Raw genomic sequence first — 20000 nt, 5'->3', positions numbered from 1 at the left:
AGGTTCTAACACTGATGATATTAATGCGATCAATTATGCCGGACCCAACCTTTATGTACAAAAGCATGGCCAGGGATGTAACCAGTGTGTCTGTTATGAGGATTGCAGCCTAAAATCGAGGATATGGAATTAGTCTATGACTAAGAGATGATAGTAAGTGATGCATCGTATTATGTTTACCAGCTGAGGCTAAAGCATAGAGGTGAGGCCATTTAAACGTTATAACACATGGGAGCACCCTTAATGGATTAGTAAGTGAGGTAGCTTTGAATGCATGTCCATACAAGATCATGTTCGTCTGTTTGTGGTAGGCAGGGTGATGTATCAGGTCAAGGCCAATTAAATGACAGGCGGAGAGAAACCTAATACTGGCAAAGATATAATTCAATACTCGCCAACCAGAGCAAACTCTGCTGGGCTAGTTTAGTCACCGAGGAGAGTGAGAAGTGAAGCCATATCCTGGGGAGGAAAATAAGTGCAACTAAGATTTCCGAGCCCAATCAAACTATCGCAGAGAATTTAGACAAACATTGAAATCTATTGCGAACTAATTCTATAGCGAATACAACGACCCAAGAAACAGAAAGGTGGTAAAGATCGGTAACTATTTGATTCACAATGGCAAAAATGCTATGGAAACAAACTTGATTTGAAATTAAGATAGTACTTAATGTTCAACATAGGATTTATGGACACAAAGTTTTATATATCATAGGACTTACAACACACGCGACGAACAGTAGCTTAGATATTTACGCTTTGACATGTGTTTCTTCGCATAACGAATTACAGTCGTAAATAGTCAACTTTAATGTACGCTTTTGTTATTGTTTTTTTTTGTTGGTTTTCTTTACTACGTCAAACTGTAATTCTCAAGATATGTTCGAATTTAGAATATCTTCGTAACAGCAGAGCTGATGGTTTGACACAAAACGGATAGTCTTTAAGGAAGTTTCTGTCCTGAAGTTGCAATTTGAATGACAAGTCAATATAAGACGCAGGGGATTAAAGTCTAGAAAAGAAAGCGTGTAAAAACGGTAATGGACGCTAAATACATATGTATACATACACATATGTCCATACATATACACAGATAGAGACATATATATAGAATATGAAATTCCGAATGGTAAGTATGAAAAAAATGTTAAAGAAGGAACGAGAGGATGGAAGAAAGTGGTAGAAAGATATTAAAATAGACAGGAAAAACGTAAAAAGGGAAACTAATTAAGATTCGAACTCTAAATGTATAATGAATGAAGTGAATGAATTAAAGCAAACAAAGTAAAACGCTATATACTTACAGCAATGCTGGGGGAGGGGTAAGCCGATTACAGCGAACCTAGTGCTTGACTGGTATTCATTTTATCGACCAAGAGATTATGGAATGAAAGTCGACTTCGGCGAAATTTGAACTCAGAATGTAAAAATGAGCGAAGTACCTATTTCATTATTACCCACAAGGGGCTAAACACAGAGGGGACAAACAAGGACAGACAAACGGATTAAGTCGCTTGCATCGACCCCAGTGCGTAACTGGTACTTAATTTATCAACCCCGAAAGGATGAAAGGCAAAGTCGACCTCGGCGGAATTTGAACTCAGAACGTAACGGCAGACGAAATACCGCAAAGCATTTCGCCCGGCGTGCTAACGGTTCTGCCAGCTCGCCACCTTAAGTGATCGAAATACCGATAAGCATTTTGCTAGGCGTGCTAAAGGCTCGGCCAACTCACCGCCTTCTTACGTATAAATAAATATTACAAACAATATTTTTTTAAAGAAAACTATGTAAATATTCAAATGCTCCTTTTCCGACTTTTTTTCTTAAAGTAATCTTGGAACAAAATATTTTTAACATGGAGGGGTCCGTAAAATGTCACCATTCACAGTGAATAACAACAATATTTAATAAGTGTAGTAATAAGTGTAAAATGATTACCTGATATAGCAAATCCACTGAAGCCAACTGCTAATGTGAGACATATAATTGCAGTAACTCTGTCAGCTGTATAGCCAACACCTAATAGGAATACGGCTTCCATTCCGAAACCTGCAACGTGTAAAAAAATAATGAAGTTAGAAAAACAAGTCTCTCATATAATTAAACACAAAACCTAAAATAGTTTAATCTGTTTAGCAGCATATTATTGTAGCGTATCATAATATGACATTTATACACACACACACACATATCAACTATAATAATAATAATGATTATTACAATGTGGCATAGCATTACATTTAATTCTCTCTCTCTCTCTCTCTCTCTCTCTCTATATATATATATATATATATATATATATATCTATATATATATATATATATATGTATAAGAAATTAAAAAGGAAAATACGCACACTTACATAGTTATAATATAATTTTTAATATATCGACCGGTTTCGCTATCGCTATTCATGATATTATGTGTTACTTATTTGAATATATATTTTTTCGTAAGAAGAAATTTTGTCCATGTTTTGTGTGAGGAAATTCCCGAGTGATATACAGCTTCACATAGACCTACACGTTTCAACTGCACTAATTAGTAACCGTTGCAATTGGAGCCCTACTATAATACTGGTGCAGTTTCTTCAGGATCTTTTCCTTAATATCCTTCGTTTTAATTGTATAAAGTATTTAGTTCTTCGTTGTATGATGTAGAGTTGTTCGTTAAGTGAGACGCGAACTATCTTCAGTTCAAGTTTTGTTTGGATAATCACTTATAGTTCGTCATTTCAAAACGTACTGTTCTTTCAACGTTTATTATTCATTTATACTAGGCTAATGTGAATTTCTCCATGCGAAAGCATCTCAAAGCTTGTTCCTGTCTAGAATTTATCAAATTACGCTTAGATGTAAAAATTTGGGAAAATTCTTCTAAACATAGATCACATCTTTTAGTTCCATGTCTGTATGGTTTTGCCCGTACAAATTAATTCCCAATCCATAGTATAGTCTTTGTTTCTGATTTTACTAGACCACATTAATTTATTAAGACTTGTTTAGAATCTTTTATTTTTATCTCTAAATGAACTCAAATGATTTGCCAGTCTCTCTTGAAAATTAGAGATGTCGCACCGATGTAAAAGTAGCCATTACCCTCAGATGTAACTTTACATCTATATTTTGCATTTTTAATCTAACACTTTTATTTTTACATAACAGCATTCTCGTTTAGAACAATTGGAAAGATAATTTTTTATACTTCTCTCAAATTTAGTATTAATTTGATCGTTCATGGTAAAATCAAATTCATATCAACCAAGTTCTTTATTACTATTCATACACACACACATACACACACACATATATATACGTATATATATATATATTCAACTAACCGGAAACCAACTTCTATTTACCATGGGGCAACCATATATTTTACTGGTCAAGAGAAACTTGGATGTTGGGGTTTACAATACTTTCTTCTTCAAAACATGCAAAGATATTTATGTTAGCATTGAGACTCGGCTGCAGATTTTCCAGAAAGTAAAGCGATATCAGACCTGTGGTTTTCTTTAACATTATTTTATTGGATACGAATTATAAAGATCAAAGTTCACTTCGAAAGGATTTGAACTCGTAATTACGGAGACATTGGTGACTATTCAAAATGGGCTTCGACTTGTTACTGACAAAGCGCCTTACTTTACAAATAACTAGTGACATTAGATAAGTATCAAAAGTGAGTTCAAGTCATTTAAAGCATAATACTATCATATATTATATATATTTCTTTATTGCCCACAAGGGGCTAAACATAGAGGGGACAAACAAGGACAGACAAAGGGGTTAAGTCTATTACATCGACCCCAGTGCGTAACTGGTACTTAATATATCGACCCCGAAAGGATGAAAGGCAAAGTCGACCTCGGCGGAATTTGAACTCGGAACGTATCGACAGCTGAAATACGGCTACGCATTTCGCCCGGCGTGCTAACGTTTCTGCCAGCTCGCCGCCTTTATCATAGATTATATAGCTAGTAATAGTACTATTGTTATACATATATAAGGGCTCCCTTGTACAACGAAGCAGTGAGGTATTGCAAGGATATTTACGTTCAATTATCCAACGTCACTTTTGTTCATATATTCATGACATGAACATGTAATATTTGCAAATATACGTAACATATTCTGTTGCATGAAATTATATCCACCGTAAATGTTTGGGTGCTATACATTATATTACAATAATTATACAAGTAAACTCAAGGTATGTACATTTAAAGTGTCACCATATTTTCGTAATTGTCTTCCTTATGTAACACTTGTGACCTCCTTCGGTCATGAATGATCATGGAATTACACCTAGAAAGTTACCCTCCGAGGTACAAGTCTGTGCAAAGTTTTTTTTTATGGAAGACCAGCAGTCGCCCACGCATACCAGTCTCCCCTCTCCACGCCACCCATGTTATCGAAGGGAAAGGCAAAGGTCGATACAGCTTGGCACCATTGACGTCGCAGCTCATTTATTAACGTGCAAGTGGCTGAGTACTCCACAGACACGTGTACCCTTAATGTAGTTCTCGGGGAGATTCAGCATGACACAGAGTGTGACAAGGCTGGCCCTTTGAAATACAGGTACAACAGAAACAGGAAGAAAGAGTGAGAGAAATTTGTGGTGAAAGAGTACAGCAGGGTTCACCATCACCCTCTGCCGGTTTCTCGTGGAGCTTTTAGGTGTTTTCACTCATTAAACACTCACGATGCCCGGTCTGGGAATCGAAACCGCGATCCTACGACCGCGAGTCCGCTGCCCTAACCACTGGGCCATTGCGCATCCACTTATGTAACACTAATCAAAGTTAAACGAATATTGAAGGAAGTGTGAAATTACGCGTTAGATTCATGCTTAGAATAAGATGTCAAAAACTTTCTCTGTATCCAAATTAAAAGCAGCATTGAATCTTCTATAATACATGTTATCGTCGGCTAGACATGATTAAAACATACAATATCACACAGGCACGTGAGCGCACACACACACACCTACTCACAAACACTCCCTCTCCCTCACTTCTCAGTGACATTCTCAAGAATCAAGAATTCTCTGGAATTGACAAGCTATTACAGAAAAGACACTGTGTTCTTTTTTTCTGAAGACAACAGGACAGCGATGGACACTTGCTTCTACCTCAATAAACATGTATGCTTTTATATGTGTCCGAGATGTTTTAGCGCCGTGTATTTGGCATCACGGATTCGACGCTGACTTATTTGACAGCAGTCATTTTAATATTTCCTTTTTAATGTTTCTCTCGTTCTCTACCACCTCTCGCTTTCTTCCCCCTCTTTCACCGCCATCCTCTTTCTCTTTTGTGTTTATGTGTATGAGCATGCTTTTCTGTGTAAGAGGAGAGGGAGACAATTCAAATGTCTCTTTCTCCCTCCCTCTCTTATTCTCATTCTTCTTGTATTCCTTTATCCGTTTATGTTTTCATTCATTTGACTGCGGCCATGATGGAGCACCGCCTTTAGTCGAACAAATCGACCTCAGGACTTATTCTTTGTAAGCCTAGTGCTTATTCTATCGGTCTCTTTTCCTGAAACACTAAGTTGCGGGGACGTAATCCTACCAACATCGGTTGTCAAGCAATAGTGGGTGGAGAAACACAGACACACATATATACGCACGCCCACCCACCCACACACATGCACCAACACACACACACACACATGCACACACATGCACACACACACACACACACACACACACACACACACACACACACCACACACACACACATATATATATATATATATGATAGCCTTGTTTCAGTTTCCGTCTAGCAAATCTACTCACAAGTCTTTGGTCGGCCTTGGTGGCTGGAAAGAAAGTTTCTTACCACACAGCCTCACCTGAGTCCATATAGTATACGCGAGTGTGTGTGTGTGTGTGTTGTGTGTGTGTGTGTGTGTCTGTACACTTATAACTTCTATCTTCAATCTTAGACATATTGATAATTCCAAAATTTCTAAGTTGATCAAGAAACATCGTTTATGATGTAGTGGAAAGAATAACGTTATTTATTCTCTCTTCAAAACCAAACTCGAAAGGTTCTGGTCATGTTAGGTTTCTATAGATCCGGACGCGAAAAATCAGAAGCAAGGATATTAGGCGCTCGTTTTCTGATTTTAATTATATTTCTCTATTGTGTTTTGTATTGTAATTTCTATTGCTATATTCTGTTATCGCAACCAATCCTTACCAATTTACATGGTGAATGAGTGTATGAGGAGTATTTTAATGTCTACTTCAGTGATAAACGCTGTGTGTGTGTTTATATGTGTGTGTATACGCGCACGCACGTATATATACATATATATATATACATATATATATATGTATAACCAACTAAGGGATAATATCTATCCAATATAGTACTGGTAGAATACCTAATTCTTAATTAACAAGTGGTTTTTCATCGCATGGCAATTACACTACTGAACGTAATAAATGGGTGAGGGTAAAAAGATTCTTATACCATAATTTTTTTACCCTTTTTAACCCTTATTTATACGGCAATAAGAAAATGAAGGGGATCAAGTGGTGGTATTCATCAATCTTTAGACATTATATTATATGTATTTATCTATTTTTTAACAAAACAATTATAACAATATGTGTGTATATATATATATATATAAATGTATGTATGTATAACATATTATGCTTTACATATATAATATATAAAAAATACCAGGAATTATTAAAATATATAACGTAAAGCATAGAAAGGAGGATAGTATCTTACAGCTTTTTCAGCCAAGAGGCCATAGTAACCCACTCGACTTCCATCTTACAGTGAACTGAAGTATTTGGAAGATTAGATTAAGGTACTTGGGTGTGTCTCTGGGGTTCGTCGCAGAGTTTAGAAAGTTCAGAAGGTTAAGTTATAAATATAAATACATAAATATATATACACTTTTACATATACATACATATACATAAATATACATAAACACATATATATATATTTATGTATATGCATATGCATACAAAGGTATTAATTATTATTATTATTGGGTGTATTATATTATACTTATTAGATTAAGTATAAACAAAGGAAGGAGAAAGTTATCAAAAGAAAAATAATAGTGGAATTTAAATAATCAATATATCTGAAAATTATTGTAGTTATGTAGGAATGAAAAGGTATATAAATGAGGAATACATACATACATACAAACATACATACATACACCCCCACACACACACATATATCTATATATATATATATATATATATATATGTGTGTGTGTGTGTGTGTGTGTATATATATGTGTGTGGGTATATAATATATATAATGTGGTATATATATAGATATATTATATATATATATATATATATATATATATATATACATTATATATATATATATATGTGTGTGTGTGTGTATGTATGTAGTGTTGTATGTATATATTTATATATAACATATATATGTATATATAAACGTACAAGTATAGCCGTAGGTTCATACATATGACATGTGATGAAAAGGGAGGATTATTGCAGAAGTTTGTATTTTTGTTTTTATATGATTATAATAATTATACCCAAACATATTTATATTCATATAAACATGCGATATATTTTCTATTGAGGGCTTTAGACAAAGGTCCAAAATAAGTGGGTTAGAGTATTTATAGTAATACATTTGATATTAGTTGATACTAAAAGTAATAAATTTCCGCGTATTAATAATTACTGGTATTTTTATATATTATATATGTAAAGTATGTTATATATGCATGTATATTGTTATAAATGTTTTATTTTAATAGATAAATAGACATGATATAATGTCTAAATGTTGATGAATACCATCTCTTGATCCCCTCCATTTTCTTATTGCAGTATAAATATATATATATATATATATAATATATATATATATATATATATATAATATATATATATATCTATATATTATATATATATAGAATACACACGCACGCAAACAGCCGAGGAACTGAACAACCAGCTCGTGAGATATATGTATATGATTGTGTGTCTGTTTTTGTCCCACGCCATCGCTTGACAACAGATGTTGGCATTTTTACGACCCTATTACTTAACGGTTCGCGAAAAAAAAAAAAACCATATAAGTACGGCGCTTACAAAGAATACGTCCTGGGAACGATTTCTTCGAGTAAAGCTGGTGCTCTGATACGGCTGCAGTCAAATGACTGAAACAAGTAAAAGAATAAATATATATATATATATTATATATGCATATCGTTGTTATTATTTTCAACTGCCGTATGTCCAAATTTAGGGAAATTTATAGTTGCTTGCAATTGTCGGTTCTTTTGATCAACCTATCGTATCTCCAGTTGCTTCAGATGCCAAGAAAGAAAAAATTGTCAAAGTGTAGTGAAATGGAATGGTGAAACAATTTTTTCGTTTGCTGAAAATCAACGTTTTGGACATATGACACTTTTGCATAATAGCAACGATATATATATATATATATATATATATATATTATATATATATATATATATATATATATATATATATATATATATATATATATATACATACATATGCATATACGTATATATTATATATATTTATACATTTATAAATGTATGTATGTGAAAGTATGTATTATGCATGTATGTATTCACGAATGTATGTATGTATGCATGAATGAGTGTGTGTATGTCTATATGCACCCTGCACATATACAGGAGAGGAAGATATGAAACGATGCATAAATAAATACACTACAGTGATCAAATACAAAATTAATCAATGCTAATATTGCTGGAGCTGAAATACGAATAAATCAATAAATCGAACTATCGATCTTGCAAAATATTGTGAGACCTATGTGCTTAATGAGCGGTTGATGATATGAATATTCTGCGAAAAGTTATAAACGCTCATCCACGCATAAGATTTATACCCCCTATATATATATATATATATATATATATATTATATATATATATAGAGAGAGAGAGAGAGAGAGAGAGAGAGAGAGATACAGAGAGAGAGAGAGAGAGAGTGAGAGAGAGAGAGAAGAGAGAGACTGGTTTTCATATAGAATATGTACATATAACATACTATCACAGAACCATGCTCTAACACACACAGACTCTCACACACACACTCACGCAGACACACGGATTTATATATAATATAAACACTCTTAGATACGCTATTTTACATACATGAATATATAAATACCACCCAGTGCATACTCACACACTTACGTATAGACGCAGTCACATACACTGGTACACCTAACACTTTACATTCGCACAAAAATGTTTTTGTTTCGTCTACGTCGTGTAGTGTTGTGCGTGTTATCAACAGACTGCACAGTTCATTAATTATGATTGTTTTGAATAGGATTTAGCAATGACTAGTCGATTCATGATGTACGATGCACTTGTTATGTCTGTCGAGTACAGAGAAGCATAAAGGAATCTTGAATCACATGAGTTGTGGTAATGAGAGAAAGAAGACTATATACATACCTACATACATATACGCATACATATACAATACATACAAACATACATATTATAATATATTATACTATATATATATATACATAAATATACGTATATATACTTACGTATATAGATAGATAGATAGATAGATAGATAGACAGACAGACAAAAGACAGATAGTCATATAGACAGACATATACACACATATATATATGTATATACATATATATTGATAGATAGAGATAGAGGTAGAGAGAGAGAGAGAGATAAGAGGAGTCGGTGTATGTGGATTACGAAATGACTGAAAACAAGGAGTTAGGGTAGAGAAATATGTAAGAAGAAGAAGAGAAGAGAAAAGAAGAAGAAGAAAAGAAGAGAAGAGATAGAAGAAGAAGTAGAAGAAGCAAGAAGAAGAAGAAGAAGACAGAAGAAAAAGAAAAAGAGGGGAGAAGAGAAAAAGAAAAAGAGAACGAAAGAAGAAGAAGAAGAGAAAAAGAACGAAGAACAAGAAAGAAAAACAGAAAGAAGAAGAGAAAAAAGAAGAAAGAGAAAAAGAAAATAGAACAAGAAGAAAAGAAGAGATAAGAAGAAAGAAGAAGAAGAAGAAGAAGAAGAAGGAGAAGAAAGAGAAGAAGAAAAAGAAAAGAGAATAGAGAAGAAATAAGAAGAAGAAGAAGGAAGACGAATAGAAGAAGAAGAAGAAGAAGAAGAAGAGTGACGACGTTGTCGATGGTGGCTCTAGTAGAAAGATAGATGGAAGCTTTGTGGAGACAGTGAAGAGAACTAGATAAAAAGGTATTTAACTATTTCTGAGAAATAGCAGAATTTAACTGCTATTTCTAAATTTCGGTATGTGGTGAAGCAATTTTTGCTGAATCGTTGTATAAGGTTACCGATAATGGTTCTTTTAACATACCGAACTACTAGGTAAAATTATTAATTATTAATTGATTAATTAATTTTACCCATTATTATTGATAGATAGATAGATAGATATATAGATATATAGATAGATAGATAGATAGATAGATAGATAGATAGATAGATAGAGAGATAGATAGATAGACAGACAGATATATAGATAGATAGATAAATAGATAGATAGATAGATAGATAGATAGATAGATAGATAGATAGATAGATAGATAGATAGATAGATAAACAGGCATACATATAGTCAGATAGATAGATAGATAGATAGATAGATAGATAGATAGATAGATAGATAGATAGATAATATAATTATTAATCTGCAATTATACTGATAAACCCCAGTCAAGGCTTGTTCATAGTCGATTACAGCGACCCAAATATCTCTTTCAGTCTGATATTTATTATCTCTTAATTTTATATCTACATTACATTCTGTGTAAGTGTATGATTTTGCGGTTAACATCTAGGCCCTCGATCGTACGATAATTCTTTCCATCCCCCAGACTGAGAGATGTGCTGTGCCATTGGGCATAACTTATTTCTTGTTGATTCCTGTCTCTCGGTAAGTAAAAATGAGGCTTAAGAGCGACGCCAAGCATTAAGTTCGTGCGTCAACGTTTAGAAGCAGTTATAAGACAATAAACGGTTAGTAATAACGGTGAGCGTTATATCCTGTCTTTAGTCTTTTAAGTTGATATCTAACAAATTGACACATGATTCCATTACTCTTTTACAAGAACTGCTGGAGGATTAAAAGAATATAATTTTGGCCTGAGACTTGTGCAGAATGCTTACATCTGGATGTACTTCGCCAAGTAGCAGTGCTAATACAGGCAAAGTATTAAGGTTCCTGATATAAAGTTGGAACGGTCTCCACCCCGTGATTTCCAAACATGTGATTTCTCACATTGCATCCACAACTTCTTGGTCAAGAGACAATTTTAAAATGCGGGGGAGTAGTGATATTGAATTTAGAATCATGTGAATTCAAAAGCGATATGCTCCAACCATAGGATTATGCCAGCGCACACACACACACACACACACACACACACATATATATATGTATATATATATGATTCATGTATGTTAATTACGGTAACTATATTTACATATTATCTGGATATATACACACACGGACACACACACATATGTTCATACATTGAAATATATACACATGTATACTCACATATGCATATATATATATATATATATAATATATATATATATATATATATATATATATACATATATATATATATACATATAATATATATATTATATACTATACATATACATATACATATATTTATATACATATACATACATACATACATATATATATATACACGCGGGTGGGAAGGGGCTGGTGACACAATCGTTTCATTCACATATTGAATTCGGTGATACTAGTTGCGGATTCTAGGCTCGCTCTGATACTGAGTTGAGTTGGTGCCTTCTAGTATCTCAAAATTCAATATATAATCATTTATGATTATAGTATTCTACGCTGAAGAGAAAAGAAGTTTCGGTAAGATAGAATTATTTAATACTTATATTTAATTCTTATGTTCCTAAAAACTTGATTTCGAAACGTACGTCCGTAGATAACTTAAAAATGTATGATAGATTGCCGTCAATTCATTCTCTCTTACCTGTTTGTGGTCTGCCTTCCAATTGCTGTTTTTACTGAGATCTCCCTTTTTAGTAGAAGAAATAGCTATAACTCTTTGACTGCTATTTCTAAATTCGGTATGTGGTAAGGCAATTCGTTGCTAAACCCTTTATTCTTAGTTATATATATATATATATATATATATATTATAATATATATATATATATATAATATATATATATAATTTATATATATGTATGTATGTATATATGCTACTTTGTTGATAAATCTACGTGTCTATAGAGATATATGTACGTATATACACGCGCACACACTAAAAAGTCACATAAAAAATACAACCACATATGCATTATGCCTATGATAAAAGAAAATGGAGGAAAGGAAGAAAATCTAAGTTTGAAGAAAAGCGAAAGGAAGAAGCGAAAGATAAGGAAGAGAGCTTTGCTAATGTTCAGATACAATACATACAAAAGCATACATTATTGATTAGAACCTTATCTTTCGGATGGATGCTTACAGAAGTATGCAGCATAATGACCTACAGAGAATCAAGCTATTCTAATAAGAATACCAACAACATCAGTAGCAACAACAACAACATCAAGCACAACAACAACAACACCAAACAGAATTACAACAACATGGAAGACAGCTAGGATGCGAACATCAACATAAATAGTAATGAAATCAAACGTATGTCGAGCTGTAACGGAAGAAATGGTGAGAACATTCTGTGGATCTGTTTGCAAAATAGGATGTTGGTGTTCCATAAAGAAAACAACATACATTTGTACAGAAATGCATATATACACGCGCATTCATTAACTTATATACACACAAACTCATCGCACAAGGCACATATACAGACAAATACATTCACATACGAAGACTGAAAATCCTGCACTCACACGAAACCGGATGACGATCTTCACTACTTTGGGTTTGCATGTATGCTCAAATATTTACAAGAACGTTACATACACGAATTCAAAAAGAACAGAACCAAATAACTAATAAGAAATTGTCTATACGGTCGTTCGAGCGGATAGAAGTAGCAGCCGAAACTTTTGTTTAATCACATCCTACCGTCATGAAGAAAGAAAAATTATAAGGGATGATGAAAGGATAACGACGCCCTTCGGCTACGAATGTCCAGAGGATTGCACCTAGAAAGTTCCCCTCAAATGCACAAGTGCGGGCAAGGCTGTTTGTAGAAGATAAGCAGTCGCCCAAGCAGTCTCTCGCGTCCACTTCGCTCATGCAATCCAAGAAAAAAATCAAAGGTTGATACACCTTAGCAGCGGTGACGTCTTAGTTCATTTCTATAGCTGGTTGAAAAGAAACGTCATGAAATAAAGCGTCTTGCTCAAGAACACAACACTCAACTCAGTCTGGGATCGAAATCACAACATCATGATTATAAGGCTGACGCTCTAGCCACATAACGATGCGTTTTTATGTGTGATAATGAATACTAAAGAATCTGACTGGCGGAAAGATGGCATTTTTGTGACTGAAATGTCCTGAAAGTATCTGTTCAACAAGAGCTGACTTGAGACTAAACAACTGCACAAGCACATAGAAATACAAACATACATTTATGCACATACATACATACATACATACATACATACATACATACATACATACTATACATACATACATACATACATACACACATTCATGCATACATACATACATACATACATACATACATACATACATACATGCATGCATACATACATACATACATGCATGCATACATACATACATACATGCATGCATACATACATACATACATACATACATACATACATACATGCATGCATACATACATACATACATACATACATACATACATACATACATACACACATTCATACTTACATATATACATACATACATACATACATACATACACACATTCATACATACATGCATGCATACATACATACATGCATGCATACATACATACATACATACATACATACATACATACATACATACATACATACATACATAGACGATGGCTGCCCCCTCTTTATCGAGGATGGCCATTGCACGAAGCTTAACTGTTATTGGTGCTGTGATCGAATGTGACTTTTAATTGCTTTTTAAGGCTACAGCCAGCCATTCAGTTGAGACTCACAGCAAGATCAACAATCATGAACAATGTTGTTACCGTGCAATGCCTCTGCAGGAAGATTTTTTTTAAAGTGAGGAAAGGCTGTGCACAGAGTCAATCCCACTCACTAAGCAACAGCAGCCATAATCAGAAAAGAAGAACAAGTTAACATCATCGGTAACCACTGAGCCGCAGGTTTTATGTCGGAGTTATCCCAGTTACCTGAGTTACCTTCTCCTAGAAGGATGCCCTAGGAGTCCTTCACTCCCAATGGTTTAACCGCGCGAACGTGTATTTAGTCCGATTATTTCTATGTCCCCGCGCATGATACAGCCTTAAGCCTTAAGAAAAACAAAAAGATTAGATTTCCATATATACATACATACATACATACTTACATACATACATACATACATACATACATACATACATACATACATACATACATACATACATACATACATAACATAGGAGCAAGCGAATAACTACTGACAATTGTTTTGAAATCTCCTGATTCAATACCCAAGTTAGAAATTCCAATTTACACCAATAATCATTGCTGCATTTGGGTTTGTGAGTAAATGCCAAAGTTACAGTCTGGAAATCTAAGGTTTTCGAAAAAGAAATCAATCATCACTACAAATACAGTCAGTAGTTGAAACATTAAGATTACGCAAGACTTCTCTCAAGTTCAACAAGCGAATATGATATTGTTGTCTACAACCCCTGATGATGTTTATCTCCTTCCGTACAAGAAAAACTTCACATAATTAAAAGTAAAATTGCAGGGCTTGTGCTAAATTTATTTTTAAAATGTCTACAAGTATAGAAGTAATTAAAACATTGGTCTAACATAACTAGACTGACAAGGTCTATAGAACCGTATAAAATGCATTAGAAAAGTGTATCACTTTTTATGGTTTACGATTAATTATATTTGTAAATAAAGGCAAAGTAAAATTTTGAATCGACATTAATTCATAATAATATATATATTCCAATACCTGTTCCCCATTTGTTGATATTGGAAAATATAAATGTATTAAAATGAAGCATAAGTTGGAATCAAATTTTGTTACATAAGACAGCGTTAATAAAATGGAAACCCCTGCAATGGCGTGAAGTAAATACCAATTATTGCCCGAGAAAGGTCTCGTTATGGATTTCTTTATTTTGCTTCCCCTTTAAAGCGATTTAACATTCTTAAGAATCAGGCAATAAAAGGTCAAGATAAGAAGGGAATGGAAATCTTCAGACTTTAGGTTTCAATATTCTACATGTGCCAATAGAATTCTCCTATTGTTAAAATGAACACAACTAGAAGTTAAGGGATCTATTAAATTTACACAGTGGATTATCAAAGTAAAGGAAACAATATCAGAATGTGCCCTCAGCAATCAGACATCGACTGATTTAGCAATTAGAAATTATAATTAACTAGCTGTTTTCTGATGACGAAAATATTGAATAAGGTTTGGAAGCAAGTTAATAGAAAATAAAAGACTATGATCGAAAATGCATTCGATTATAGAAATTTTAAATTACGGATAGAAATCGTAAGAAACCGGAATCTATTGAGATATAAGTCGGCAAACGGAAACTACAGTACAGAATGGCGCTCGACCTGCTGCGATTTTCAGCTAGATCCCGTTCAAATCACAGATAAGTGAATTCAATGGAGAAAGATATTTGATTATGTACTCCTAAATACATGGTTTCCATCTGAAAACAAAAAAGTCAAGATGGCCAATGGGCAAAAGCCAGAACCAATTAAAACGCTAAATATTTCATTACCATTTAATTGCTCCAAATTTTGAGCGACAAAAATTTTAGAGAGCCGAATAAATTAGCTGCAGTTTTAATTGCATCCTTTGACAGTCTAAGTTCAAATCCTTTCCAAATGGACTTTCCAGCACTTTTTCGTTCATCCCTTCGTTATTTGTATACAGCATGGGTTCAATAGAATAGCACCCATTCCTATCAATTTGCCCAAAAGTTTTAAATTAACAGTCTTCTAAATTACAGCTAATAATGATTACGCTGTTAATTTCTACGACTAAAGTTTAAAAGTTCATGTCAAGACTCTCCAATTCATATGTGTGTGTCAGTATTCAAGCAGCGTACACTCATCAAATCGGTGTATTGAACACTGAAGGAGCGCCGTTTGTTGCTACGGCAATATTCAGTCACCAGATTCCATGTCATGCCACTAATATAAAACAAATCACCCCACCATCTACTCACATAGAGTCATGTCTACCATAACCGAGAATACTAGTGCAGCAGAACTTAAGAAATATATCTCCGACTCTGCCCATGCAAACGCTATAACATACAGGCATTGAGAAATATGTGCAATAATAACAGCCTCACCAGCCTGGAATAGTATGTTGTGTTGCACACCAGCAGCAATAAATGCAGACAAACAGTAAACTGTCACTTTCTGATCGGATTCTCTTTGGCAGCGACTGCTGTAACCACCATCGGGTGAGGGTTACCTGAGGTTTATTGTTTTGTAAGTGCTATTTTAAGTGGTGGAGTTTAGTGAGAAACTTTTCTATGTTATTTATATAGTGGAAGTGTAGTAGTTGTTCAGCAATATTGGTAGAATAGTTAAAGATATAAGTATAATGCCATATGCATATAATGATTATATATGCATAATGCAGATGCATGTAATTTTCACATTTTTACTAATGCAAAATTAGCTGAAGTATAATGTGATATACGTAACTAAATAATTCAAACATTTCGTCCCACTTCCTAAAATCTCTGCTATTTCTTTTGCTGATACAAAACACGGGAAAAGGGAAATATATATTGACCGGTCGCCAGTATATGTCTCGTTTGTAAAGTGCGCAAATTTGATCGAAGCAGAATCTGAAAACAGGGCGTTGTCTGAGGAGTAGTACAGAATTTGGTACAACCTTCCTAACGTGTCCTCCATGACTTCTAATTCACTGTCGACAGGGAAATATACAAATATAAACCATGACAAACCAAGTGAACCAGAACTTTTGAGGACACCTTACAGACACACAAATAGTGTTACGTAGGTAGACACAGACGAACCACAAACATTCAAGCAAATAAAAGTAGAAGTTTGTCCAGTAAATATCTGAATACGTATAGACTTGTGGAATTTAGCCTAATAGACGCAACTCAACAAATACTACAGAGAAGGCAAAATAACAGGAAATGATCGCAAATAAATTATTCATATAGGAAAGAATCATCGATACATCGAATTGATTGCAAACACATTATAGCGTAATGGATTTATACTCACTCATAAATGAAAAAAATATATATTTAAATGCATACAGTCACACATATACGCACAAATGTATGTACATATGTGTGTGTGGGTGAGATAAAACAAATATGCAGGGACAACGTATATATATATTTCTTTACTACCCACAAGGGGCTAAACACAGAGAGGACAAACAAGGACAGACAAAGGGATTAAGTCGATTATATGGACTCCAGAGCGTAACTGCTACTTATTTAATCGGCCCCGAAAGGGTGAAAGGCAAAGTCGACCTCGGCGGAATTTGAACTTAGAACGTAACGGTAGACGAAATACGGCTTCGCATTTCGCCCGGCGTGCTCACGTTTCTGCCAGCTCGCCACCTGGGACAATGTATATATATATGTTAATGTATTTATTTGAATGAACATGTAGCTTGATTATATTTTCTGGATTTCGCTGAATTTTAGATTTATTATTATTGTTGGATTCCTTTTTTTATTCTTTGTTTTATTGTTGATCGCTTTATACAAAAGAAATATCTTAGTTAATTGAAAATAATTTCGTCCTACACACGCACACACACATGCAAACACAATCTCTTTCTCACACACACACATACACACTCTCCCTCACACACACACACATATATGTATACAATCGTAGTATACTGTTCCTTTATTTGTATGATCAATAAAGAAAGCATACTATTTAGCAAGAGACAGGATTTAAATATGAACTCCGATAAGTTTCTTGCTCCATGGGATGTGCTTGTGTAGCATGACCTGTACTCTCCTGTAATCTTTCACGTTTAAAATAAATGAAAACAACAAAGAACAGAGAAAGTTGGGGCGGAAGAGTATAATAGGGATTGCCACCACCCTCTGCCGGAGCCTCGTGGAGCTATTAGGTATTTTCGCTCAATAAATGCACAACATCCGGTTTGGGAATCGAAACCGCGATCCTCCGACCACGAGTCCGCTGCCCTAACCACTGGGCCATTGTTTCTCCACACATCTCTGTGTGGGTACGTGTAAATATTACACTAAGGTACCATGTAGACAATTTATTTTGCGAAAAGCAATTGAAGATGTATTTAAAAAGTGGTTAAATAAATAAATATAGATATATACAAACCTCCGCAGTTAAATATTTTCCTTACATTTGTGGTTGATAAGTAGCCATTTCGCCTCAAAAAATCGGCCAACTGACCACCAAATGGTACAATAATAGCCATAACAAGATGAGGAAGAGCAGATACGATGCCACTCTGTAAGAAGAAAAAAATATAAAACAATAAGTTTCAAGACTGAAAATATTAGATGACAACAATAATTTCTTTTACTTCAATAGTTTTATATTTATTGTGTATTTTAATACACGATCAAGGGAGTTTTATTTCTTATTTCTCTTACTTCTGCTGTTTTGTGTGCATTTTGTGACGATCTTTTCTTGCTTTTGTTTTTGTTGAATCATTGAAAGTGCTCTACGTTGGATGAGCACAATGTATAGTAGTGTTATTTTTGTATGCTATGTGCATGTGCGTGTGTTCATGTGTTGTTCTATTGCGTTTTAGTTAAATATTGGTCGCATTTTCTTTTTGTGGAGTCTCTATTACATGTCCCAAATAATGGAAACTGTGTAACAATATGCTGTGTACTTGCATAATTTCGTTTTATTCTTCATAAAGGCGACGTAATTTTTAGAGTATGCACCAACTATTTATGCTTATTATTGTCATTATATTTAAGACGGCAAATGAGCAGAATCGTTAGAGCAGCGGACAAAATACTATAACGGCATTTCTTCCAGCCCTTTATATTCTGAGATCAATTTTTATTTTCATCATTTCAGGGTCGATAAAATAAGTACCAATCAAGAAAAAAAATCTAGATGTAAGTGACTTAACCATTTCCACAAGATTTTCTGTCATTGTACCAAAATGTGAAAGAATTTTTATCATTCTATTTAGTGCTTGTCACTTCAGAAATATGTGAGAAGCTTTCTTTGCAACCAATCCTCAGAAATGAAGCAGATGTTTATAGGAAACAAATACTGTCAGTGAAATCCCTGAAATATTTGCAGAGCTAAGACATAATTTTTATCTTTAAACATTAATATTTTTCCACAGATCTAAATCATCTACATGCTCGAATCAAGTGGTCCTGGTTCATTCTGAACATTACTCTGACTCTGGCAGAGTTAACTCTAATGCCTTGTGGAAAGTAGTAAAGAGTCATCACATCTCCTTCATTGCTGACAACCCCTAAAGCCATGACAGTTGCTGGAAATTTTGTATGCATAACACTTGGAACTTCAGAAGTGTCTGCACATGATCATCTTTCATTTCTTCTTTTCGATCTTGGTTGAAGTTTTTCTCGTTTGAGAAAAAACAGATCAAATCTTCTGCTGGATTTTTCAGTTCAAGAACATTTTAGATCTCATGTAGTGATTTTCTTTTGCTTTTTCTGACAAATTGACCTTTCCTCATCAATTAAGACTTATATTGTCATATGTTGGGGTCCAAATATTTTCGAACTGAATTTAACAGTTTAATTAATACCTAGAAACTATTTGACA

The 20000-nt window shown here is 34.0% G+C and overlaps 1 protein-coding gene across 2 annotated transcripts in view; it reads right to left on the bottom strand.

Annotated features, from left to right (window-relative positions):
• The window catches only part of LOC115220451 (vesicular glutamate transporter 1-like), a 406828-nt gene that overhangs the window by 5155 nt on the left and 381673 nt on the right, over window positions 1-20000 (bottom strand). For both annotated transcript variants that reach the window (XM_029790578.2, XM_036509888.1), the window contains exons 9-10: window positions 18558-18690; window positions 1942-2052 (exon numbers count right to left, since the gene is read on the bottom strand). In XM_029790578.2, the coding sequence (XP_029646438.1) occupies window positions 1942-2052; window positions 18558-18690 (244 nt within the window). The remainder of the gene's footprint in view (window positions 1-1941; window positions 2053-18557; window positions 18691-20000) is intronic.

Source organism: Octopus sinensis, linkage group LG16, assembly GCF_006345805.1.
Source record: "Octopus sinensis linkage group LG16, ASM634580v1, whole genome shotgun sequence".
NCBI lineage: Eukaryota > Metazoa > Mollusca > Cephalopoda > Octopoda > Octopodidae > Octopus > Octopus sinensis.
The sequence above is the reverse complement of the archived record's forward strand: the minus strand, read 5'-3'. Positions and strand labels throughout refer to the sequence as shown.